The sequence below is a fragment of the Amblyomma mixtum genome, chromosome 2 (assembly GCF_055824585.1).
Source record: "Amblyomma mixtum isolate Tamu chromosome 2, ASM5582458v1, whole genome shotgun sequence".
Taxonomy (NCBI): domain Eukaryota; kingdom Metazoa; phylum Arthropoda; class Arachnida; order Ixodida; family Ixodidae; genus Amblyomma; species Amblyomma mixtum.
The window spans coordinates 184,767,341-184,795,053 of NC_143013.1; the positions used below are offsets into that span (position 1 = coordinate 184,767,341).

The following is a 27,713-nucleotide window of genomic DNA, read 5'->3' on the forward strand; positions in this document are numbered from 1 at the left end:
CCAGAGGTTTAAGCAGTGTTAGAAATCAAGCAGAGCGGGGTAGATTCGCTTGCTTTGGAAGCGCATGACAATACAACAAACCAAGAAACACAAGACGACATGGGATGGGCATAATTCGAAATTACAGAAGCTACCAGTAAGATAAAATTAGAGGAGCAATACAGAGAAACGAGGGAAAAGCAGTGGGCTAGCAAAGTTTTCAGTTACTTGTAGATAAGGAATGTTGGCACAAAATGTAGAAAGCGAACTAGAAAATTGACAACCCATTATTTGGGCAGCACTGCAAAGGAGGGGGAAGGGGGGATAAATCAGAAATTAGCGGTTAAGAAAATGATTAAACAAAAAAGGAGGAACCTACGCAAAACTGGATTGCAGAGGCAATCGGTAATAACATGCAGAACGTAGAGGCTAAAGATAGCCAAAGAAATTATCTACGATAAGTCTAGGCAATTGTTGTTCCAAGCCGGGACGGGGGTACTGCGGACTAAGACTTACTGAGTCAAATATCTCTTGATACTTTGTACCCCTTTTCATCTTCACAATGGTTCCTGAACTATGCCAATAAGCTTAAGCTCACTCTTTCTCGCACGTAATGACGTCTATTCTCAAAATCAGTACCGCCTAAAAAGAGCAGAACTTGCTTACTTCTTGTACTGCCATTATTTCACTAGTCCTCCCAATCAGCCTACCTATCGTATTTAGAATCTATTGATCTGTGGTGATGTGTTTTCCAATTTTAGCGAACTATAACTGTGACAGCTGCCATGTGTCTTTGAAGTTTCAGACTCATGGCATTTTTCGTGACATCCGAACCTGTTATTCTTGGTACCTTTTCCAAACTTCTGATTTTTTTATATTCATGTTACATACGCGTCTTCCTTTCTTCCTTGCATCTCTACACACGATTTGTCTTTCATCATACGTACTTGGCTTGTTTCTCTGTTTAATTCTGTTTCATAACGTGTTTTACTGAGTATCTGCCCTGTTTTGTTTAATAAATCCCCCCCCCCCCCCCGCAATACCCGCAATGGCCCTGAGAGGATATGGAATAAGTAAATGAAAGAAAAATAATTTATACAAAAAGGCCCTTCTGCCTAGGCACCGATTCGAAGGGGATGCCGATAGAACATATCTGTCAGTCGATGTCCAATAATCTCGGACAAAAATTCTGAATATTGAAAAACTCTAACGTACTGTTTTTACTAGGTACTAGGTTTTTGTTTCATGAATTTCTGCGCTCTGGGTAGCTGGGAACTAGTAAAGTGGAATTTTCAGCTTTTTTTCCCGCAGTCCCACACTTCCTGAGTGAAATAAAGAATTTACTTAAATATTTACTGATATGGAAATTTTGAATATAATTGTCCATCCACCTGATTTGTGCTAAAAGCATTCTTCCTAGTGTACCAGGTAAAACTACCATAGAAAACCAATGGGGTACGCTTCTGACGATACCAAAAACGTTAATAGAAAAAAATGTAACCCTGCCGACGGGAGATTTGTCGATATATTGATCGTTATAGTCAAATCTTATAACATATAAAAAATGCACTAAAAAGCTCTTTCCCGTTCATAATTGGTTTTGTCCAGAATTGTTGGGTACGGACGAGCGCCCAACATGCAAAAGAGTAATAGTTTGTACACCTTGGGTTACGTTCTGCTTCTCTATCACCACTTTTCGTGTCAGTGTGTGGGTGTGTCCGGGTCCTTGTCCCAGTTATTCACGGGCCCTATTCCCAAGCAATTTATCCTCGCAGACCCGTGCACCAGGCCAAGCAAATTTGGACCCATTAGAAAATCAGTGGGCACCCGCCTGCTGTGTGGTTCAAACGCCGCACCTGCCGAACTGGAGGCGGATGCTCTTCCACAAGGCCACCGTTTCGGTAAAATAAGGGCCATAATTGGGCTTTATCGCATGGGACGGACTTAGGATCTTTTATGGCGGAAAGAATCACTGACCCCTCAACGCAATGGTCAGGTCGGACACCCTTTCCCAAGCATTTCATCCATGTACAGCCGAAAACTAGGGCAGTAAAAATCTTGTGCCCATGAGAAAACCGGTGGGTAGCCAGCGGCACTGGGAATAAATCCCAATCTTACAAATGCGAAGATAATACTCTACCATACAGCCACTGCTTCATTTAAGTGGTCGTAACTTCCGTGGAAATGATCATGTCCCAATTTCAAGATCCTCACAGGGTTTAACCACTTTCCTAGCTCGACAGCTGATTTCATAATGCAACGTGACTCTTCCCAAACGCATCCTTATTCATGACAAAATTGAAGCAATGAAGATGTGCATTAATGGTCTCTATCCCGAACTATACCCTGTGATCCCGTACATCATGTTCCGTCACTTCTTAAGTCTCCTGTGTCCGTCCTCATCACTGCAGACTGAGTAATGCAAACGAGAGCAGAAAAAACTGACAGCGTTTACGCCAAGCTGCGAAACGTGGGAACTACGTCGCCTCTCAGTGCGGAGAGGCGAATCAGCGTGTGGACCAACGCGGATTGGCGAAACAGCTCCCGCTGATTTCCGGAATTTCGCAGAATGACGTAACCGCTGTGAAATTTTTGACGCCAGTAGCAGGCCGACTTCTTTGCCTTTCTTCTATGAAACTTAACTTTCTCTTTCCCTCTCTGCCTCTTAAGTGTGTGAAAAAAGACTTGCAGATAGTTATGCCAATGCATATGACACATCGTCTCGAGCGTTCTTACCCCGGGTTCAGGATGCAGCACGTTTGCGGGCTCTTGACTCCCGTCGACAAGCAACTTACGCGACGCATCGTGAAGCGTTTGGCGTCTCTTACAACAGCGTGTCCCTTCCGACGACAACGCGCGGTTGAATAACGCACGAAGCATGGACTGCGCGCGCGGTATGGTCACGTGATGGCGGGTGAGCCCGTGGCCCACCCGTGGCGACGCATGTAACGAGAGGCGCATATTCGTGGTCGCATCCAGGGGCTCAAAAAGTAAAACAAGGCCCGAGAAATTTAGTTGGTAAGATTAGTAATTTAGTTTCTGCAAGAATGTAAAAGCTAAGCTAAAGAGTTTCGCGACCAAAGGAATTAGTTCTTCCTTTTTCTCGTGGCACCGCGTTTGTAGCAGACAGAACGTGTTTGAAACCTCACGTGTTCTTCGAGCCTCTACACATTCAGAGCATTGTTCAGGCAGCAATATTAAAGTGGTGCTAAGACGGTTTAGCCAAAGTATTTCAGTAAGGAGTGTGAGGTGGTGAACCAGGCTGAATCGAGGTTTGATTCGGCAGAGGAGGCGGAAGCTGCGGATTTCATGGGCAACTGTTGCGTGTTGAATGGTCGACTGCGCGGTCGGGTTATGTGTAGACACCCTGGAAGGACAGGTTGCGTTTAAAATTGGAGAATACGAAAAACATATGGGGAATTGTTTAATTAATTACAAGGAAAAATACTCGAAACCGCCTACTAGAACGACACCAGTTGATATGATAGCGCAGGCCACGTCGATCAGACTTGAACGGGCGTTGCAAGCGGCGAGAAAGTAGGTCAGTAAGGCTTGAAAAAGAAATGCTATTAACAGGTGGTATTTAAGTATGGAAAATATAATCAGCAAGAAGACAATGCAAACCCACGAAAGGAGGTCACGCTCAGAACCAGCAAGGGACAGGGCAAAAACAGAATAGTGATAACAGCATGCAGCAGAGTAAGTTGGGTGAGAGGGAAAGATTCTACAGGTTCTTATCGGTGATGACCCCTACATGAGAAGGTGCGCTGGAACTATAGTAAAGTGGTAGATATTGTCGAATCATCATCGCCATCAGACTGAATATATCCACTGCAGTACAAAGGACTCTCCCATATCCCTGATATTAATCTGGCCCGGTGCAACCCACCCGTTCCTTATCTTCTCCAGCAAACTTGTTAATTTCATAGGCCCATCTAACTTACTGCCGCTCCCTGCCACGCTTTCCTTCTCTTGGAATCCAGTCCACTGTTAATCCGCCGGTTCGACCCGCCGCGGTGGCTCAGTGGTTACGGCGCTCGGCTGCTGACCGGAATGACGCGGGTTCGAACCCGGCCACGGCTGGCCGAATTTCGATGAAGGCGAAATTCGAGAGGCCTGCATACTGTGCGATCGCAGTGCATGTTAAAAAACCCCAGGTGGTCGAAATTTCCGGAGCCCTTCGCTACGGCGTTCCTCATAGCCTGAGTTGCTTTGGGACGTTAAACCCATATAAGCCAAATAAGCCAAGCTAATTTGCCGGTTCCTTATCACCGCCCACAAACTTCTTAATCTCATAGCCCCCTCTAACTTAACTGCCGCTCCCTGCCACGCTTTCCACCTCTTGGAATCCAGCCCACAACCCTTAACGACCACCGCTTATCTTGCCTTCGCACTACATGCTCTGCCCAAGCCCATTTCCTTTTCTTGATTTCGTCTAGGATGTCATTAGCCGGCGTTAGCTCCCTTACCCATTCTGCCCTCTCTTTGTATCTTAACCATGCACTGACGATTTCCCTTTCCGTTGCTGGCGAGTAGCAGTCGGGATTGCTGAGGAGGACTGTGAGCGAGCTGCTATAACAGGCAAATAGCAAATTGTTGGAGAATATTCGAGGGCTTAGCCTGGTAATAGCGACGGCAAGGCTAACTGATGCGCTCAGAGGTGAAGCAGCTCAAGTAATGCTGACGCACTGATGAAGAAGTTAGTGAATAATCAAATCAAAAAAGCACTTGCACGGGAATCATGAACTACCGCGGGTAAAATGACGAAGCTGGTGGTGGTTTATTTATGAACAGGAGACTGCTCCAGGAAAAAAGATAAGGTAAAATGTATCAGTGCCTATGTAATACAGCTCGCAGATGGTCTCGTTAAAATTCCATTGGCCGATATGGATGGCCACATCGAGATTCAGCGATTGTAGATCAGCGCGGAAAATGCGCGGGAGCGCGGTAACTGTGGTGTTTGGGGCAACGAGCAAGCAGACTGGGCCGCCTCACTTGCGGAGACGCGCGGCACAGAATCTCTAATTACATTCAAAGACATCACTACATACTGCAAGGACAGTCATCGTCGACATCAGGATTCCTGTAAGGGTCTCCGGAGAGCAGACCAACCGCTCCTTCTCAAATTTTTTACAAATACAGTGCTGTGCCCGGCAGTACTGAAACACTTGAACCCAGAATTTGATGGTGGCTGCAGCCTGTGCGAAGCGAGGTTCTTGGACGTTTTCCAATGGTCTGGGCCTGCCCTTACAATCCCCACCCATCCCAATCCTTCATCTCCCGCGCTTCTAGGGAGGACTGGGAGGTGGCGCTGCTCAGCTGCCATGACCTGCAGACCCAACGGATCTTGGTCGAGAGGGCGCCAGCGGCGTTAGACGCCATTGGGGCTCCTGAATAAAAGTACCATCTAGATTTGTGAGGACCTGGACCAACAGGGCCTGGGCCCAAAAACCTCTCCTTGTACACAGACAATAAATGTTTACCACCACCGCCTCCTGCGGCCGTCGTGGTTGTCGCCCTCCTCTGTGCACCCCCGCATGCGCACCACCGTCCTCAGGCTCTGGTCATCTACATGGACCGCGAAACACTCTGGCACCCTCTTGGCTGTTTTTGTCACCTCCATTCACCGTTCCCGCGCTCTTTCCCTCTACCCCAATCTCTCGTCCCTATATTAACTAGCCACGGCAGTTTTCCCTCGTACTTCCATCGCTTTGCACTCCTTCCTTCGCCATCCTGTCCATGAGGTGCAGCTGTGGGCGACGTTCTTCATTGCCAGTGCGCCTATCCTCTCACGGCGGACATAGCAGTGTGGCTCCCCGGCTATCCGTACTTTCCCCTAACGACTCGCCGTCTTTGACATCTTCCCCGCGGTCTCGTGCGTTGCTTATCCGCATTGCCCTACGCGTTCCTTCTTTCCTTAGTGGAGAGGAAGCCACGAAGAGGGTGAAATAATGAAAATAAAAATGTACTCAGACAAAGATTTGTGGATTCGAGAGAACGCAAATAGGCAAAGAAGGGGGAAATTGACAAAAAAAGGAAATCTTGTCGCCAAAAGAAACTGAAGAACTGATTCTCGTCTGAGGTGAAATTGAGCACTCTACTGTTTGCTGGATAGGTTAAGTTTACGATATAACTAAAAGAAGACCAATAAACTTCTGGTACCATATACGTGAGCTGCCAATGTAAAAAGAATCAAAGAAAGGAGAAACTAACTGAAGACGGTGTAGAAAGCGTTAAGAGGGGGACGACACTGTGCAATGCCTTACGTAAATTTGAGCTGAGTCATTTTCAAGCGAAGACAAGGTAATGGTAGTAAACTGTGATGTAGCACAGGCTAGCATAAAGAAAAGGAATTTAGAATGGCACAATCTTAAGTGGAAAAAGCCGGAAGCAAATCCTCCTAAAGGCTCCAATCCAAGAATGGAAGACGAAAGTCCGGTCAGCTGGCGACAGGGTACGTTCAATATGATTTGTAAGGGAGAGCAGATTATGCCAATTTAAAATGCCTCAGACCTATTGCAATAACATCCGCTAGGTACATACCGGCTGGCAATGCAGGCAGTGAAATTAAAGTGCAGGCATGACTCCAAAAATACAAAATACTGAAATAACTTCAGAGCGAGTTCAGAAGCGGTAGCTGCTTAGATGAAGGCCTGTTAGAGCATACCCGGTGTATAGATTTAGCTTGGGCTGAAAACATGCCTCTGTATTTAGCCCTCCTGGACCTCAGTGGTGCGTATGACAACGATAATGGGGAGCTCCATTGGAGCCCACTCAAAGATGAAGGTATAGGTCATGAATTAATACGAGCGCTAATGTAAAAATACCGAAATAATAAAGTTGAAATTACATGAGAAGGGAGAAGAAGTGCATCAACAGCAGAGATACACAGAGGACAAAGACAAGGTTGTCCGTTATCACCGTTGCTCTTCGTACTTTTTATGATAAATATGAAAAAAACGGTTGGAAGAAAGTAGTCTATGTTAAATACATACGTAGAAATTAGCCGGAACATTCGTACAGCAGAGGCTCCCATGTTTAATGTATGCAGGCAATAATGCGCTATTAACTGATACCCAGGATGATTTGAGGACTCTGGTTAATACCTCTGGAGAATACGGAGTCCTTCTGCGCATTAACTGTAGTGCTATTATGTCAGCGTTGGCGATATTCAACGGTTACACAGGACAGGTTCTTACAGCACAAGGCCATGAGATACCCAGCCTGGCCGAATACAGATATCTCAGGCCATGAGTAAGCGAAGGACCGACGTGAAAAAGCACGAAAATACCGTACGGGCCAAAGGGCGAAGACATACCGCGATGATGAATCAGAACATCAGGGAGGTGCTATAGGTTATAAGTGCTGAGATGCGTTCGTAAACGAAAATGTTGCCTAAAGTTACTTTTAGGAATGCGGATTTGTGCCTAACGGCAGAAGTTCAGTCGGGGCTGGAAGTAAACCACAGAGCTATTTCGAGATTCGTACTAGCTTCCCAAGGCAAAACCACAAACGAGGCAGGACAGGGGGACAAGGCCTGGGCATCAGTTGAAGCTCGGGAAGCTAAAGGAAAGATATCATGTGAAGAACATCTCAGGAACCTGGACGATAATAGGTTTGCAAATAAGGTACTTAAATACTTGTACGGAAAGAGAGTTCACTGAGAGTGTCGGAGATGAACAAGGAAACTAATTTGTAAGTAAGCAGGAAACCAGAACGGCGAAATAAAGAGCTTTAAACGACAGCTCAAGACGCAGAAGGTCAGAACTGTATTAGTTCAATGGAAGAAAAGTAGACTCTATACCTGTATAGAAAATGGAAGAGGCGAATCAGCAAGGGACAGAAGGAACCGAAGAGGTAACACAGTACTCTTTAAAGCAAGATCAGGGTCTCTTTGAACGCGAAGCTACAAAAAAAAATACACCCAAGATGATGACATTTCCAGTGTGTGGTAGGTCCATAAAAACAATGTACATATTTTACAAGATTGTGCCAGCATCCCTCCAGGTGGCGAAAGAGGCGCAATCACTTTCCTTCAAGCCCTATACGATTTAGAAGCAACAAAGGAAAAGTGAATGAATTTGCGGTCGATATTATCAGAACACAATAGCCAGCAAGAAAAACAAATACCGAGCCCGCTGGCCCCTGCCACCACTGATCCATTCACCCACCCAAGCCTATTGCTGCTGCGTAGACAAAAGCCGTTTTTAAAAGTTGGTGGTCTTCGCGTCTCCATCGTTGGGGCCCGCAGTTTCCATGGAGCCTCCAAGCATTGGTTTGGCCTATTCTAAATCTCTCCAATAACACCTATGTATACGATAAGGCGTCACTTTTTTCCTTTCTGCAGCTTTCATGTTTGTTCTAGCCTTCCGCATCGTTTTATGTTGTATTTACGTTTTAATACTTTCACAGTTTTGTATTTTTGCCCTTTTGTTCCAACAAACACACACACACACACGCACACATATCCCACATACATATATCCCCTCCCTGCTGAAACCACCGAAAACAACATCTCACTATCGTTCTACTGACTCTCGAACCCCTCCTACGGCACAACACAACATATAGACATTGCAAACACGAAGAAAAATTCAAAGATTAAGATATCTTCTCTTACTCAAAAATAACTAACTCTCCATGAGCCCTTATTTATCTTAAACCGATCACAACGCGACTAACAAGACATCGTGACGCGGAATCACTAACACCGTACTGCGCTAGAATCAATGCTTTCAAATAGACATTTTTTCCTCACACAATAACTCGTAGAATGAATTAGCTCCCGCCTGAGGTTATAAACAGCACCGATGCCATCGACAAAATTGCTCATTGATAAGTGCTGAGTTGTTTCGTTTGGTGTTTATTATGTCCTGTTACTCATATGTTAGTTGTCTACGATGTATTTTGCCGCGTTTCTTTTTATGTATTTTTATTTGCCTCTCCTGTTTGGACCTATCACAAGGTCTGCAGAATTCAATAAATAAATGAATTAAATAAACACTTCTAAATAATCATCTACGCCCACTGACTACGCCCACTGCAAGGCAAAGGTTTCTCCCATATCCCTTCATTTAAAGCTGTCCTCTGCCAGCTGCGGCCATCCTAGTCCAACAAGCTTCTTAATCTCATCCACCCATTTCCTTACGGCTGCTTCGCTTGCCTTCTCTTGGAATCCAGTCCATTCACAATACGGCTGCGCATAACAGCCATTTAGCGGGAGTTGACTTCATACCGACTTTCTGTGTCACTATGTGAATCAGACCGGTAAATAATAATAGTGTGACGCACCAGTAAGTACTGCACTTCTGTCCAGGCGTAGCATGAGTAATACTACAAGCTTGCGTGATAGTTGTTGTACTACCCAGGTATTTAAGTGCACAGATAGACTTCTTACGTGATTTGCTTAGCTTTTACGTTCCGGTTTATGTTGTTCAACCGCACATTTGATGATAATGCGTAAAGTGTGACAATAACTGAAGGATAAACGAGCGTTCGAACTGTTCTAGATACTTGGCGTCGAAACTTTTCCCAAGCATCTTGAGTTAGACTGATCCTTAAATTATTTACGAGTCCATTACACCTGTGTTCCGCAGGGCAGCGCCATAAATTTAAACGCAGTAGTTGCGTGACCCTTCTTCATGCATGAAAGTGACGTGATAATAAAAAAAAGCTACTTGCACTAGATGTTTCATATGACTTATTCTTGAACGAAATATTCCTATAACGTAGTTTGCTGTAATGTACAGGATCCAGTGGCCGTTCGAGAAATGTGACATGCTACTTTATTTTAATCTTTAGTTCTAATTTCGAACTTCAAAAAATTGGTAAACAATCTGGGACAAGCTTGAGAAAATTAGCCATTATCTTCCCTTGCCAGGCCATTTCTAGTGGTCAAATAGGCGCGCAACCTCAGCGCTGCCCTGACGCGATAATTAAAATTATGCATTAAAAAATACATTAATTGCAAGAACCGCTCATTAATAGCGACATTTGGTAGCAGTGGACCCAAGCTACGAATACGTAGTTGTTGTGTTCATTTTAGCGGCTATCTTCCCTGTTCATTTTTTACGAGTCTCCCCTAACGTGTAATAATCGAATGTGTACACAAATGTTTTCTAAAAGCAAGACAGTCCTACTCAACCTTCACTACGGCTACTGAAACTCCATCCATAATAGTAAAAGTACGTTCATACCATCTTTCTCAGCTCGTCCACCTATCGCTCATTCGACGCACTGCTGAACGTCGCCTCTGCGTAATCTTCGAATTGTTATAACGCAAACAAAGGCTTGAGGTTCGTCTTCATCATTACTAGCGGTTGTCGGCAAAAGCGAAAAGGAGTGCACATAAAACATATCTTTTCAGTCCATCAAAATTACACGAAATGCATCAAAGTTCACACTAATAATACATAAAAGAGCACAATAATAATCACAACCTTAAGGCTTGCAAGAACGTTAGATCAAATCGGCTTTTCTTGAATTAACTTATCGACTGGAAGACTTCTAAGGAATGTCGGCATTCATCAGTAAACATGAGTGAACAAACGATCTCATTTCGTCTGTAACATATTTAAACACATCTGTGGCATCCTCAGTTTTTCGTGCAAATTCTCGTAAGAAATAATAGGTTCACTGCCGAAGAGGACCTCGCCAGTCGCGTACAAAATTAAAACTCTTCGGAGACGGATTCTACTAACCTGTTGCCGCTGGCCTTGATAGCAGGCTCCAGGAAAAAAGAAAATTTCGAACAGTCCTTTCGGTGACGAACTCCCGCAACAGTCTTTTATACGCGAGACTTCTAGCGTTGGTGTATGCGCAAGCTTTTTAACCTCTCCTCCATCAACCCTCCAGAAGCGGTGATAGCACGTTAAAGGTCGCGGTCATATGAACAATGTGTGCCGATGACTTCACAACGTCGGCAGCAAAACGAGTGGTGCACATGCTATCAGAGATAGCAGTGACGCCGATGCTTTTAGGTATAATCGGACGGGCGAAAGATAAGCGTTATCCTTTCTCAGCCTATCTTCAGACGGACGTGAAGCAGACAATGGAAATCAAGTACAGTTCTTGCGAAAAACTACAACGTATTGACGCACCTGTTCCCAGAGACGTCACTTCCTCACCGACGCAGTGTTGCGGTTAACTTAATTTCACCTCTCACATGTGCCAGAAATTGTAGAAGGAGCGGTACAGGCGCATTTTACATGGAGAAGGAATATTAAATATCTGAATTTACACCTTGCACATTTAACCCGCTCAACCTATAATTAGGGCTGTTTGCCTTAAAATATCATACTTACAGAGTAGCTTCTTTAGGACGAGTACAGCTCCGAAAGTCGACAAAATCGTGCTACTTCCTTTCCGTTAAAAATCTATGCGGCAATTCCAAACAAAAAGAGTGCGACCTTGTTGATGTGAAATGCGCCGCTACAGTTTCATGCAAAATTTCACTTTTCGTCGAAGTTTTTAAAGCCGTTCTTTTACTTGGTGAGGCACCATTGTGTGTCCGACTCCTTACCTTGAATATGTGAGTATTAAATCCCCGCACAGCCTGCACCTCCACTGTGCATCGTAGTGTGCAAGCCAGCTGGCTGTCTTGCTATGCGCAAACCTAGAGTGTGTAGCAATGGAAATATTATTCATTTTAAGCACCGTCCTTTCGGAGGAAGACAGCAGTGTTTCTTTTGATGCATTTGCTTTGAAAGAATCCAAAGAAATCTGCATTTGGAGCTTTCAGCGATCACCTTTTTGAGCAGACCACCGCCTTATGTAGGGCCAAGTCCTCAAAACACGATTCGTGAGCGGATATCAAAATACTCGCAAATTGAATGTATTCTTGCGATGGAAAGAAACGCGAACAACGCGGCACCTACATGCTCCGCTGTTCGAAATTCGTTTTCCAGCGTTTTTAACTGGGTGGTAAGAAAAAAGACGCTAGAGTCGCTCTAGAATGCATTCCAGTTAAGACTCGAGCGAGTGTAATAAGCAACGCACTGTCGAGGATATTTTTGAAGAGTGGAGTGTACGATTTAGCTCGTGTCGCATGGGTGTGTCGTGAAAGAGCGTTGTGCTGATTTCATCTAACACTATTTCGTTTTATTTGCTCAGGAAGCCTTGCCATAGCGAGGGTTTACTCGAAAATCAGTGCACGTGATTCGAAACCATACGGGTGGAATAAAGCGTCCTGGTGTTTATCTTACGTTATTAGAAAATGAAGAACAGCGCTAACGAATACAGCTTAAGCTGGCTGTGTAGCAAAACAGTTCATTTTAAGGCTTTTATTACTGCATAATTAAAAGGTTAATCATAACGCGAAATTATAAGCAAAATAATTTTCACTTTAAAATGTTGATTTTGTTCACAGCCGCGATTAGACAAAAAAGTAACACAGCATCCATCATGCCGTCGGTATTTTCTGGCTTACTGCTTTTTTAAAACGATGTGCAGACAAGAGTATGAAGCTCGTGCACCAGATATTTGTGATTATTTTGATCGTTTTAGCTGCCAAGAGCATGTTTGCATCCGTGATGGTTGCCATGGCCGATCGCGGCCAGTGCACCGTTTTGCAGTAACGCTCTCTACACCCGCCAAGCCACCTCATCTGCCATTATTTCCGACCGAGTCAGGCGGAAATGGGGAGCAGATCGTTAAACGTGTTCGTCCAAGCAAGAGCTTCTGGGCCCTTGCAGAAGCGAGTAGGCGTGGTCAGTTTCGCCAGCTTTCAGTGGACAAGAGCATGAAATAAATTTGAGCGCCACCATTTTGAAGGCGCTGTGGTGCCAACCGCAGACTTCCGGGCTGCCTTGCGAGGCGACTCGACAAAGGGCGCACACGGGATCAGTGGCTAAATGGCAGTATGTAAACGCTGCACGATGCCGTAATTGAAGACATAAAATGCAGTGATCGTGTTAATTGTCCTGCGACCTTTGGGGAGGCTGTTGTGTCCACTGGCGATGGGATTGCAGGCCCCTTGTCCGCCACCGGGGAAAATGCCTCCCCTGAGGGCAAGAACTTCGCATGCGATTTTCTCAAACCATGTGTTGTTAGTCCGCTAAACGCTGAGGCGTCCCTCATAGCCTGAGCAGATTTGAGACGTTAAACCCCACGAGACCAAACCAAACGATGAGCCAGGGTTCAATAGCGCAGCGGGGATTGCTACGAGCTGCTCACCTGCATGCCTGCCGTGTGCGCGATAATGAGAGAATACGTCGACATGTTATGTCAGTCTCCTATCTCAAACCCTAGCTCGGAGGCTGGCACTTGTTGCGAGCTGCCAACTACATACGTGCTTAGCCCTGATATTACGAAATCAGGGGTGTACGATAATTCAGGAAATCCTGACGATGCGCTACCCACATAGCACGTGAGCACTCGAGCTACAAATGAGAGCCTATTTCAGCGACCAAAATGGGCTCATGGAGGATCGCCCCACTCGAACAAGTTCATGCTACAAGCCATCGCACTATTAAGCTTCGCCACATAAATCGACGCGGCTAACGTGTAAACACAGAAAATCAACGCTGTAGCTTCGGCTGCATGGACACCGCTGCGGCGCATGCAACCTCCGCAGGGAGGAGAGCGGCAAGCGACTATCAGCAACAAAACAGGCTTCCAACTCCACAAAGGAGACGTTTATTCACCCCGTTTCGAATGCTCCGAGCATACCAGCAAGTTCCCATAACACGGTAAACGAAAACTAAACGTATTGCGATGACCACGCAGTTAGGTCGACCGTTTCAAACACTCTACTTACTCGTGCTTTCGTACGTGCCTCGTATTTTGTTCTATGCACCGCAGCAATATATATTTGATACAGGCCAGCATTTTTAACGCTCCATGGGTAACGATGCAGGCTGAACACTCCGCACCGGCAGAGCTCTCAACGCACGTCGCGCACATTGCATACAGCCCTCCGCAACCCAGCTGTTTCTTTTCCTCTGGCTGTCAATGCGCAACGCACTGGTGCCCAGATCACTTCTTGCACTTCCAGGAAGATGACACACACAAACTTGAGGGCTCTAAGAGGTTACAAAGCTCGCTTGTTGTGCATGGCGCGACGGCACTTCGCCGCGATTTGGCAGCCCGGTAGAAGATGGCGCCTGTTGCCTGGGTTTGAGAGTACGCGCGAACCGATCCCAGTGTGAGAGTATCGTATTCTGGTCAATAGTCAAGGGTCAAAAGGATTTATGCAGTGGGAAGCGTGTGTCCACAGACGACACGCGCCTACCTGCTCTAGCTAGGCGAAGCCTGCGTAGATCTTAACTAATGTTCTGAAAATAACACCACCAGCCCGCTTTCGGGAGAAAGCCGTCTTCGAGAGCAGCCTGCTTTGCTGTACGGCGCTTTCGCGCTGGGGGAACAGAGTTGCTTTTAACAGAGCTAAAAAAAAAAGAGTGTAAATTTCCCCAAGAGGCTAACGGTCTCCACGTGCGTGATAACGTAGTGCATTGTTAGTCCATGTGCCTTCAGATAGCATAAATAGTGAAGATGCACCCGTTTTAGACCCATTTTTCTTAGAGTGTAGTCCCGCTGTATTCATGAGGAGCATGCTCCTGCAATTCTCTGCACACCCTCAGGGCACTGTCTTTTCCGAGAGGAAAGCTGCACCGATCAAACTTCTCAGCTATGTCGAAACGTCAGCGCGCTCCGTCAATAGCCTGCGACGATGCTGGGTTGTGTTATGCCCAAGATGCCCTCTGCCCCCTACACAGCCTAAGTGGATTAGCGCGCGGATTCCTCGGCAGTGGTAATCACCACAGCGGCAGCGGGGACGGCAAGCATCTGTGGGAACAGCGCACGACGAGGACAGCTCGAAAGGCCTGCCATAATCCTCCCAGGGGCGTTCTGGGCAGCTGGGTCCATCCACCCGCTGACCATGGAAAAGCACGTCACTTGTGTAACCACCTGCAGAACGTGGGAACGCAAATCCCTCCTGCAACCAATGCAGATTTCGTGCATCCATCTGAAGGCCAAGGGAACGCCGCTCGCGCTGCCTGCGTGACATAGATGGCATCCGGTCCCCCCCCTCCCCCAAATCCTAGAGCTCATCACATGAGGGGAGCATGCCCACTGGTGTGAGAGTGAGTGATTAGTGCCGAAGTGTTCGTTTCAGGACACGCCTTCTTTGGCAGGCCAGACTCCAAACAGGGATTTTAGGGGAGCAAGACCATATAAAACTCAGCAGCGAGTTCGGCCGAGCGACGCCCGTTTGCGAAAAGCTCCCTCTCACCAAGACTCCCGTCTTCTAAGACGCTCTCTTTTACTGAGAGGCACTCTCAGATGCAGTTTACTTGCACGTAATGTAAATAGTCTGCGTAAAGCTTCCCCTTACCGTCCCTGTAACCCCGTCCCCTGCCTTCCTGGTCCGTTCTCCGGCCCGACCACGTTACCCGATTCCAACAGTTTCCAGTGCGGCTTCGGCGCGGCGTATTCGTGTACAAGCCAACCACATCATGGACGAGTTTCGGCCACCGTGACGCCGTCCCCTACCGCCTACGTCACAGACAGCAGCGACCAGTGTCCTGGGACAAGAGTAACGAAAACAAACTAGAGAGCTATGGCGCCCTATCCACGATTCACTACCCTGATCCACTACCACAGGGCGCCACTGCGCGTGCGCAGAATGTCATGCGGGCGCCAGATGGCGCCACGTTCCTATCATTTGCGTGCGATCCTGCCGCGTCGGGACCAATCAGCGCGTATGTAGAGGTAGCCCGCGGAAGCAGTTGATGGTAGCGGATCGATGATCGTGCTATGCTTTAATGCTATAATGTTAATCTATAACGGTAATGTTATAATGCTAATATATTAATAGCTGTAATCTACAACGCTACACCATGAGTGGCAGGATCAAAAATGCTCCCATAATCGTGCTCAGTATATTGATTTGGGAGTCTCACCTGCTGCATTTACAAGAAACTGCTCGAAAACTTGCAACAAGAGATGAAAAAGAATCTCGACAGACGGGGTGCAACATGACTTCGAAATACAGGACGTATGTTCATTCTTTTGCTCACCCGCGGTGCACTGCGTTTGAAAATGTGCTGAGGTCCACGCAGCAAACCGTCGATAATCGGAATGCTGATCGTAGTACTGTAGCACTCGTTTTCATGCGTCTCTATTTTTTGCGCTGTTTTCAAGATTTAACAACGCACCAGATCGCTTTACAGCATCGCTGTTGGAAATACACTGATACGAAAGATAACTCTGCCTATTTGGCGCTTTTAAAAAACATTCCCTGACGCTGATGCAATTAAGCCGCTGAGGCTTCCTAACCGCAAGCCGTTCAGCTGCCTAGACACCGAAATGACATAACTGGAACATCTTGTCAGCTCGCGCGCACTTCTAAGTGGATCTTTGCTCCACTGCGTACGACGCCTCACGCTTGGTGACTCAAGCGCAACTGCGTAACTGTTCATTACGACTTTGCAACGAAACGCGCAAACTGAACTTCAAACTAAGTAACAGCATGGCGTTGCAATAATAATTTCAATTCTCCTATGTGCATCTTCAATTTTGCTTTGTTTCCAGTGGCATGTTTTCTGCCGCTAGTTTGGCTTTCTAAGCTGTTATAGCGGTAATTGATTGTGGTTCAGCATTTATTGTGTTTGCGTTCACCCTGCGGATCCCTGCTTTTCTCTATCGCTCCTCCTCTCTCTCTTTCTCTCTCTCTACACTGAGAACTGTGTCCGACTTCAGGGTAGTCAGTGACCACGTACTATGCCAGGCCTTTGAAGGCATTTCCCGTTACTCTGTTTCCAATTATCAGGAGCTCGTGACAACGCCCAGCCAGCGACAATAAGCTTGCGGCCTACTACCCTTCAATGAAAAAAAGTCAGGTTTTTTGCTGTAATTGTGCAGTAATGTTGTGCAGTTTTGTGCATTTAAGAGAATGGGATGGACTTTTCTGCCGCATATATATTTCAGGTATCTTCCCTTACACTCCCAGGGGTGTGCCCTCTTAGATCCCCTTCCGAACACGGGTTCCAAGAAGATGTGGTGTGGTACGGGTGGTTTCAGATGCCAAAGCTCTTTATGGACTTTCGGAGGTGCCGTAGTGTAGAGATCGAAATTACTTTCCAGCTGCCTGGTCTTCTTTAACGTAAACTAATATAGCACAACATTAGCTCGTATTTCAACTTCGCCCCCATTGAAATGCGGTTGCTTCACAGGGATTTGATCCCGTGACCATTGGTTCAGCCGCTGAGAAGCAAATTCTGTGAAATAGGAAACATGAAGATCCTCTTCGGGTGACGAAATACGATTCCTAAGTTTTAAACGGCTCCTATCGTGGTTGTTTTTGTTTTCTGCCGACGGCTGCAAATAAAAAAGGAACGCACCTTTTCACTGGTTCGGGTCCACGCTTGTCGAAATAGATGGAAGCACTGTCGTAAACGGAAATTTCCAGGTGGCAACGTCTAGCATTTGTGGGCATTTTATAAAGGGATCACTGCCACTACCTTTTTGCTGGCACCATTTGCAGATTTGTTCTTTTTTACCTGTTGCAGGTCTATTTGGTGTGTTCCTTGTAATTCCATTAAGAGATGCGAAAAAAACCTCAACACACAGCAATACAGGACGAAAGGTTGAGCGCAGCGAACAACTCCTATTGTCACTGACTAGAAGACGACAGAGTGGGTGGCGCGGCACGGAGCGCTCGAGCTAGGCTCGCCGCCTTTAGATCATTCCATCGCCATATGTCACGTAGTCCTGCCTTCATCGGGCTTGCTGTCACGTAACATTTGGTATGAAGTGCTCGGTACCTTCGTCATCCCGGCGCTTAGGAGCCTGCTGTCCACCGATGTCCTCTGTGGAGTGCTCGTGGCTTCGCACCTCCAGGCATTGCCGCAGAATGCCAGTTATGATCCGACGCCGCCGCCCTCCTCCGCACCGCCCCAAGCCCCGACCAGAAGATGCGACGAGATGACAACCACACCATACCGCCGCCACTGACCAGAGACCCCACTGACCACCATCCACACATGAGAAGACAGCACCCCTGCCCTGCCGTTGGGTGCGTATGTACCTCGTCGTTGGCTTTCGGCGACCAGTGGCTCCTGCCTTCGTGGAACTGGCTTCACCCGCTCATCATATGCTCATCTCTTTCATTGATGACGGCAACCCTTGCACCTTCTCTTCTGTGTTCATCCCCCCTGTCACACCCATCGTCACGTGATGTATTTCATCGTCACTGCCCGTTCTCGCGAGATCGGGATGATCTCGCGCAGCCCCGGGTAGTGTGGCCCCGGGTAGTAGGTGGCGGGGCACGGAGCGCTCGCGCTAGGCTCGCCGCCATTAGATCATTCCATTGCCATATGTCATGTAGTCCTGTCTTCATCGGGCTTGCTGTCACGTAGCAGTATAATCAACTGCTGTCCACTCCAATCATAAGTCGGCGCATGCGCGAAAGTTACTCTCGCGGCAAGCCTGGAACACCTGTATCATTATCTTTCTCTTCTATACAGAGTACCCCGATTCGAACCCTACCGCGGTGACCGCGTTTCGAAGGAGCTGAAACGCAAGAGGCGCGCGTGTGCTGTGTGATCTCAGTGCAGACTAAAGATCCCCAGGTGGTCGAAATTATTCCGGACAACTCCACTGGGGCACCTCTTTCTTCCTTTCTTCTTTCACTGCCTCTTTTATTTCTTCCTTACGAAGCGGTTCGCGTGTCTACCGAGATATACAAGACGGTTACTGCGCAATTTCCTTTCCTTGGAAAAAAAACTTTTTCAGTTGCAACAGGCTACTTCACAAAGCTGTTGATGTGCCTGTAGCGGAGTTTTGTGCATCCTTCATTTTATATACTTCCATAATATCTTTTGCTACGGCGTTGCTGCCCTTGCCGAGAATTTTCTCAATTCTTCGCCGCCGACACTCGAATGTTATGTAATGTTCTGTCAAGTTTCTGCTGTTTTTCATTTATCACTTTCTAACGAACCTTCGAGCGCGATTATCTATGCAGCTTCCTTTCTGCCTTATTTAGGATTTTCTACTTATTACTGGAATTTCGTGCACTAGATCTTTCACGTATTTCACATAGCTCGCTCCGCTATCCTAGGAGCATATTTCCCGCAAGCGCCGAGTTCGTTTTGTATTCGGACGTGAAAGCCTCTCATAAAGAGGTTGTTATTCGCGCTCCTGCTGTTTTCCTGTCTATATGTTTGTCGCAGTTTTTTTGCACGAATCTTCATGACGTTACATTGCTCTCAAAGAAAACGTGATAAGCTGGCTCGTGGCCAATGCGTCTATAAACTCTCGCTTACGTATATTACGCACATGTCGTCAGATAATGCACTGCATGGCACAGGCTCTCCGTGAAGTCTGCTGACTCCCTATGCTGCAGCTACACTCTCGCAGGTTTCCGAAAGACCAACAGTGCTCAAATACTTCTTAAAAGATTTCATTGCAGTTTACTAATTTTCTCGAATATTCTCCCTGTAAATGCAATGTTACGTTTCGAAATATTCTGAGCTTCGAGACAATGGTTTTTCAGATGGGCATCCGCTTGCCTGCGAAACTTCCTTCCGTCTGCTTCCACGGGTTCGCAGTGCTCTTGCGTGTCAAATTCCTTTGTGCATCGAGACCGCGGCGTTGAGATGGCCGTTCGCTGCCTGGGAAGGTTCATCACGGCCATCCACCTGGGCCACAGCGGCATGGTATCATGCGTCAGTGGCCACGGCCGGCTTCGGTGTTCTGTGTGATTCACGGCGGTTGCGGCAGAGGTTGTTTACAGCAACGACGCCTGTATACTCGCGGTTCTGAGGTGACCTCTCTTCCCCTTTGTGGAACCCTATGAGCGAGTTCATCTTCGGCATTCCGTTCCCGCGGACAGCTTTGCAGTGCAGGATTTTGACCTTCGCTACCACTTGCCGTGATTCGCCTTCCGAGCTCGTCACCATTCCTGGAAGTAGCCTGGACCGCATTTCGGCGAAAGTGGTGAGAGTGTGTCGGAGACGTCTTAGTGGGCGGTTATCGAAGACTGGGCACGTCACCCAAAGAACAGTGATTGGACGCTCTTAATTGAACTAAATTCTCCTTGATGACAATGTAAATAAATCTGTTGTTTCTCTATTTCTTGACCCGTCTATGCATCGACGTCAACCGCGATGCCCGAGTGCCTGCAGCTCGACTTCTCATTTGGTTCTTCACTACGCGGTGAGTCCGCTAACGAAGCAGACACAACGAAACAGCAACAATATCGTAACAAAATCGCAAAGAAAGGAACCCAATTAAAGCAGTAACGTCAGACCTACTGACGCTCCAAAGAAAAGGAGGGTATTTTGTGTTCACTTGAACATTGGGTATAGGACTAATAGGTGTTGTCACTGGAGTACCAGAAATCATGTGCCCTAAGGGAGCGGTAAAGCAAGTGTAAATTCTCCAGGCCCTGTCATGTGGTGCCTTTCTTTCTCATAAATGAACAAGCAAAACATACTCTGTAGGCATAGCTATATACGCGTCAAAAGCTACTCTTTGAAAGTGACCTTGCCCTACTATGCAGAAACAAAACTAGGCTAAGCGTAATGCTCAAGCAAACACGCAAAGAAACAATTATGCACAACACCTAACAAAAGTTGCGCGCTAAGCCTTAACTTTCGTACGCCATTCAATACGTCATTTTCATGGTGCTAGTTAGACAGAGTGCGGTAAAACATGCTTGAAATTGGTAAGGCTATTGTACTTTAGTCTTGTCAAATTATTTTTGTATTATCGAGAACGTTTTTGAAGTTGTGAACTTAACATAGCTGTAGCTCTGTATACCGACGTGTCTCCTGTTGGCACGAGGAAATTTGCCGCGCTACAGCTCACAGACCCAGGGAAATAAAATGTATCCTTCCATCGTCGTGAGCCACATCGCTGCTCAGGTTTTAAAATATACCCAGCATGCAGGTAAAGTACAAACCTGAGTACGGTAATCCAGCAGCGAATCCTTCTTTTGCACATCAGTACTCATATTACAGTTCACAGAAAAGCAAATAATCGCTCTCCGACAAATATGTCATCCATACTGTGGCTTTGATGTGAACCACATACTGCACTTGTTGAGGAAGATGTGAATTCACCTCATTTTAGCATTTTACAGAGTACACGGAGTGCAGCTGGTGGTTTAGCCCTGGAATACGAAAGGAACAATGCGGGTCCTTATCAGGTCGTAAGGTCGCGCACATCACCTGATGATTGTACGAGGAAGATAAAAGAAACATCGTTACCCCGCGTCATCTCGCGTAAAAGAGTCATAGGCCGGAAGCCACGCCTCCTCGCTTAGTTTGTATTGAAGCCCTTGCACTACCCCTACCATCAGCAAGCCTTGAAAAAATCTCCTATCCATATTGTTTTTATGTTATGTCTGAAAATATTAATACTTTGTTATTGGCTTTACAACGATGGTACGCGAAGAGTCGTTTAGGAGCGAAGGAAACGAGATCCAAAAATGAGAGTTTATTCTCATTTGTAATACCCCAGCCTCGTTGGACCCCGTACAACAGTGCTTTACAATGGGGGCCAGCTGATTTCGCTTGCAACCATTCATACACGTGAAATGCTCTTATGTGTTCGTACTTCCCCGTGTAAGAACAGTGTGTGCGGCCCAAGCTCCAGTCCTTAAGTCCGTGCTCAGTAACGCGGCCGGCTGTTCACGGGTCTTTCCTGGCGAAGTTGGGGGCCATATTACGAAAGGTGTCCACGCGTCCTTCGGCATCGGCGCGCATGTAGTCGTCCACCCAGTCGACGAAGTGCGACACCTTTAGGTAACGCATTGCACTGAAGAACCTCATGGATTTGCACAACTTTCCGCCCTTGTGCACGATCCCTTCGAGGAACCAGGAGCCACTGTCGTCCATGCGTACCAGGGGGCCTCCGCTATCGGCCTGCAAATTGCCAACAAAATACGTTCGATGGACAGAGTTCAGCGGCAGCTTTTGTTGATCTGTTCAGTTTTGTCTTTAAACGGGTTAGCGCCTCTATCAGGGGTTCCTCGGCCTTCCCAGCGAGCGCCACCCCATTTGCAGCATCCATTCAATTCATGCACTTAGCGCTGTACCTTTTTTTGGCCGGTAAGTTAGTTGCTAGAACAAACAGCAAACAAAACCGCCATATAAACGATCTCACTGTTGACTGCCGTGCTATGTAGATTTCTACGCAGGATTGCTTCCTGCCGTAGCCGAACAGCGTAAACTATTGCTCTGATGAGGAGCTCAAGCATTGCCCTCTCGTCATTGTGCGGTAAATGTCGTCACCAGTGCAGTGCAGTAGTTTTAATAAGAAATAATGTATAGAGACCCCTAACAAGCATTTATGAATGTTTATGTTCATGAATGCTCTTTATGAATGCCGCGTTGCATAATGCTCCAACAACCACAGCCTCACAGAGGAAGCACCGAGTCTAAAACGTGGAATCGGATATACGTCACCTGGCATGGTGTGCCCTCTACATAAGACCCGCAGAGAAGGTAGTCGGGCACAGGGTGGAACTCCCTCACACAGCGCTCGTTCGAGATACTCCTCGTCATCAGCTGCTGAAGGCGCTCGAGTCGCGACTCGGGATCCAACTCTGCACCAGTGCAACGCAAGTGTCACAGTGAGGTAGACGTCAATATTAGCTGTCTCTTCGAGATGCACACTTAAGGCTCGGAAATATTTGTGCGTTTTAGCACCTTACGCCTAGAGCATTTTTCCGTGAATGGTCCATGACCACACTCGACGTAATTAGCAGTATTCAAAAGACAGGTCCTCCATCGGACTGTGAAAATATTCTGCTGAAGTAGATCCGAAATGTTGATAACTAAATTTACGACAATGAAAAACAGGAATCACATAAAAGAGCGCCCACAGGGAATTAATCTCGTCTACAAACTAAAGTAATCGCTAGTGAGGATGTAAATTACCAACTGAAGCTGCAATGAAACACCTTTAAAAATAGTGCCGTAAGAATTCGGTGTTCAGGGACAATGCTTCACGAATTTCCTGCACTAAAAACAAAATTTCATTTCGTTGAAGCAAACTTTCGGCAATTGCCCTTTGCCCTCTTCACACCTTCTGTTCTGGTGATTCCTAGCGCGCTCAAAGTTAGGAGCGTCTCCAGCAGGAAGACCAGGAGGAAGGTCATCTTGACGCAGTCGTGCCGTCGTTTATTTTTTCCACTTTTATATTTTCCTCGTGCCGGCCCTTGTGTACGCGCTTCGCCTGCGTGCTATTTCATCAATATACACCCAGTGTCCTAAACGGTAGAGAGAGGGCGGGTGGTGGGTTTCCTTGCAGCAGAAAGGTAATAAGAGAGGCTGGAACCTCAACGCGCTTAGCCAATGTTTCCACAAGAGAACGTGTTTTTTTTTTCTGGACAAAACGCTCACCTCTTGTGGGCTTAAATAGGACCTTCACTCCCAGGAGGAAGCTCCGATGAGAGGGAGGAGGTGGAAGGCCGTTCGGATGGGAACTTTTGAACAAGGATCTGACTCCTCTGCTACGTATGCAAGAACAATATTTACACAAGCTCTTTATGACAGCGGGATAAAATATGCAAGCGAGTTTATGATACTCGCACACCATTGCAGGGTAACTTTCGCAGTGTGTTCTCCACACACAAACTTCAGAGAACGTACGCTAGATTTTATGCATGCTGCAAGAAAGGCTTAGTCCCACATGCGACATGCGCAATTCTGGAAAAGACACCGTATTCACTAGATGCGCCTTTGTTCATTCCAAACCATCGAGCTGGCATGGCGGAGTGGTTGCGTGCTCGTCTCCCACTCCGGAGACCCTGGTTCGATTCCCCAACTCGACCAATTTCCTATTCGGTTTTATTTATTTATCTGGTCTGACTGGAAGGTTAATTAGGCTAGTTGGTTAATTAAATAATTAACTAAACTTAGTCACACTTACTTGGAGCATCACTATGCCATCCCTTTAATTGGTTGCATGGTTACTAGCCAAAGTACAGTTGGCCCCGTTTGAAATTCGCGCACTGTGACGTCACGACAATTTCGACCAATTGAATAGCGTGACATTTCTGTCGACAACTCCTGCTTACAACGATGAGACATTAAAGGCTCCCGCCTTAATATTCCACACTCCCCTCACAATAACTATCAAAAACGCACCCCACAGGTTATCTATGGTAATCTTCACTGCACGCTGCGACCACAGAACGTAGTTTAACAGCTAGATTTTGCTACGCATTTAGACATCAGACAATTCACATCAATATGTTCAAAAAAGTATCCTGCAACATTCCACAGTTCCTTCGCAATTAAATGTGATGTCTGAGCAAGCTGGACATGGTTATCACTGTGGCTACTGCGACTGATCAATGCGCAAATCTCAGCATCCGCTTGTCCCCAGCCGGTGGCGTAAAGCGTCGTATTGTCAAGCAGCTCGGAATCGGGCTCAGGCAGACATACCGGTTGAATTGTGTCCGTGAAGTTGACGCTGCTGGACAGCTTGATGATTGCGATCTCTTTCTGCAGGTTTGCAAGGAAGTGAAGTTGTGCAGCCTCTTGTAAGCGGCCTGCTTGGTAATCGCGCATCTGATGGTTGGATTGCTTATCCCTATCCTGGTTTAGGTTGCACACATTTTTTCCCCCATCAGTATTATTCTACGGCTATCTTCATTCTTTTTCTCTTCTCTTTGAATGGCTAATCTCTACACGTAATTGGCACAATTGTTTTTTATTCAGTCAACCTGTTCTCCTAGTAGCCTTTTTCATGCTTACTAGTCAGTAAGTCATTTGGTTCGCCGCTGCTACGCGACTGGAGTCGTCTGTGTTGCATAAACGGAAATAATTATACCACCTCACTTATTCCAATTCTATGAAGGCGTAGAAAAATCATGAGAAACAAATGAGTTAAGATATTTTAATGCTAGACCATAAGGTTTGCCGCTTTGTTTACTTAAACATTTTTAAGACGTGGCTTTTTCTCCTGTTTCGAGCTCCTATTTCTGGCAAACTCAAGCAAACATCACTCGAAGTGAACGATGAATTTGAAAACAGATATAAAGCCGAACATCAAGACGAATCTTTTTGGACCATTACATAATGGTCCGTCCGAACGTTACAGAGCGAAGTGATCTAGCGGTATCATCGCCTCGATCAGGATTCCAACCAGCGCCAGCAAAAATAGAGCAGCTTCACCTTCAATGCCCCAGCCCACTCGGCCTCTCATGCAATGTGTTCGACTGGGCAACTTCTAGCGCTGCGGGTTCTAAATCATAGTCTCTCATATTGTCTGAGGATGGCGAATTTATCATTGCGCAAGGGCGTATGTGGCCAAATAGCGCCATGGAACTAAGTTTTTCGGTCCCCTCTTATTTCAAATAGCACTTCAGCCCTTCCAGATCCTCGGCACCAGTGGATAATCGACATTGGCAACGTTATGTAGCCGCACACGAATTTGCGAAGGTGACCCAGGCAAACGAACACGTCGCTAAGGTCGCTCCAGAGCAGACGAGCGCAATGCCGCGTCAATCAGACAAAGCAGCGGGTGATAGTGAACACACTTTCCTGCACTAAAAAGAGAAGCAGCCTAACACTAAGGCGCTTAAGCACCAAAAAATTCGTTGTAAGCAGCAGTTGTCGACAGAAAATGTCACGCTTTTCAATTGGTGGAAACGGTCATGACGTCACAGCGCGCGAATTTCAAAAGGGGCCAATTGTACTTTGGCTAGGGGCCAATTGTACTTTGGCTAGTAACCATGCAACCAATTGAAGGGATCGTATAGTGATGCTCCAAGTAAGTGGGACTGAGCTTAGTTAATTTCTTAATTACCTAATTAGCCTAATTAGCTTTACTAGTCAGGCCATATAAATAAATAAAACCGATTAAGAAATTGGTCGAGCTCAGGAATCGAACCCCGGTCTTCGGCGTGAGAGACGAGCATGCTATCCACTCCGCCATGCCAGCTCGATGGTTCGGATCGAACAAAGGCGCGTCTAGTGAATACGGTGTCTTCACTCACTCTCATCCTCCTCCATTCCCTTCCGGCGAGGTTTAGGTTTCCACCGACAAATGAGAGACAGATACATTTCCTTTCCTCAAAAACCAATTTACCGACGGGCGAGGCGTAGAACCGAATGGGCGATGGCGTTCTATGGACTCCTTGGCAGCGCTGCAAGGCGCTGTCGCTTTCCACTCTTAGGGGCGAAGCTTAACATCTTAACCACACATCAGTGACCACACTTTAGGTCAAAAAAGTGCCCCCCCCCCCCCCCTGAATTTTGCGACACAGTTACTGCGTAATTTCCTTTCCTCAAATACAATTTTCATTTTCTCCATTACGGCTCCTCTTTATCTATCTTCTTTCACTCCCACTTCCTCCCTTCCTCTACGGTGCGGTTCAGGCGTCCACCGAGATGACAGAGAATTACTGCGCCATTTCCTTTCCTCAAAAAGCGTTGCGTTCAAAGGGCAAGGCATCGCGTCGAACGGGTGGTGGCGTTCCGTGGACTCCCTGGCAGCGCTACAACGCGCTGTCGCGTTCCACTCCTAAAGGTGAAGCTTAAGCGTCATTAATTAGCAGTTAATTAGTATTCAGGCATTAATCAGTAATTAACCATTAAATAGTGATTTGTCATCACTTAGTAATTAGTACTCAATCACATGTGACGCCACCAGTGCCACAGAAACAGCGGAGGTGGTGCGGAAAACGCTTCCGCCTCTACCCACTTTAGACAGTCAAAGTGCCCCCTGAATTTTTTTTAAAGTGCCGAGGTCTTTAGAGAACCCTCCACAATTGCAGATGCTATGAACAATTACTTTCATTCCGTGTACTCCTCGAGGGGTGATAGAGCCATCACGTTTTTACCGTCAATACCTGGTGCAGACCTTATAACGTTTGAATGTTTTTCACACATAAACTAAATTTTAAAGAAAAATTTGCTGGAGGCCCCGATTACATCAAAAATTTCTGCCTTCACCGTTATGTCGAACATGTGTCCCATATATTAGTGGCCGTTTTTCGCTTGTCAGTATGTACTGCAGTTGTACCGGATGACTGGCGTGTTGCTCGTGTTATAACCGTTCACAAGAAAGGTAATCGTCTTTTGATAGAAAACTACCGCCGTATATCGTTAACCTCGACGTGCTTTAAATTCTTAGAACACATCATTGCACATTTTCTCAAGTATTTTCTTGAAAGCAATAGCTTGTAATCTCTTTGCCAACACGGGTTTCGAAAGGGTTTATCGACGTGCACACAACTTGTAACAGTCCATCATGTCGCTAAAATTCTTGATTCATCTGGCCAGGCAGATCTCATCTTCCACAGCTTTAGCAAGGCCTTTGATCATGTCCCTCATATCAGGCTGTTGAATAAACTTGAAAACTTCGGTATAATGTTATCATGACTTTGTTCTGTTGATGTGAGTGTTCTTTTTTCTGTGCTCTCGATAAGCCGTTGTGCATGCCTTTTTTTTTACCAGACTAACGTTTGAGGTATGCTTCAGAAAACACTGCTTTGTAAAAGTTTGTATCTCTATGCTCCGATTACTTGGTATTCCGAGACTGCAGTGTGTCTCAAATAAATAAAAACACTTCGCAGATAAAGCACAAGCTACTCTACGGAACATAAACGCCTCCGCCATATGGAGATAGTCCGCAGTGTACTTGATTCGCCCTGTCTCTTATAATCAGCTTTCTTCTGAAGCAAAGAACAGTCACTCACTGTCAACGAACAACGCCTTCATTAATACGACGTAAAGGCGGTACCGTTTAAATGACGAAAATCGCAGCTCAGCTGA

At 46.5% G+C, this 27,713-nt stretch overlaps 2 protein-coding genes across 2 annotated transcripts in view; both read right to left on the reverse strand.

Annotated features, from left to right (window-relative positions):
• Positions 1-10,845, reverse strand: part of LOC149361804 (transmembrane protease serine 9-like) — a 73,464-nt gene extending 62,619 nt beyond the window's left edge. The window contains exon 1 of the mRNA XM_089568158.1: positions 10,680-10,845. The gene's annotated coding sequence lies outside the window, so the exon portion shown is untranslated. The remainder of the gene's footprint in view (positions 1-10,679) is intronic.
• A 10,611-nt stretch (positions 10,846-21,456) lies between these two features.
• LOC149361805 (chymotrypsinogen A-like) overlaps positions 21,457-27,713 on the reverse strand; it is a 28,916-nt gene continuing 22,659 nt past the window's right edge. Inside the window, exons 5-7 of the mRNA XM_089568159.1 lie at positions 24,266-24,437; positions 22,392-22,531; positions 21,457-21,848 (exon numbers count right to left, since the gene is read on the reverse strand). Coding sequence (XP_089424285.1) covers positions 21,615-21,848; positions 22,392-22,531; positions 24,266-24,437 — 546 coding nt within the window. The 3' untranslated portion in view covers positions 21,457-21,614. The remainder of the gene's footprint in view (positions 21,849-22,391; positions 22,532-24,265; positions 24,438-27,713) is intronic.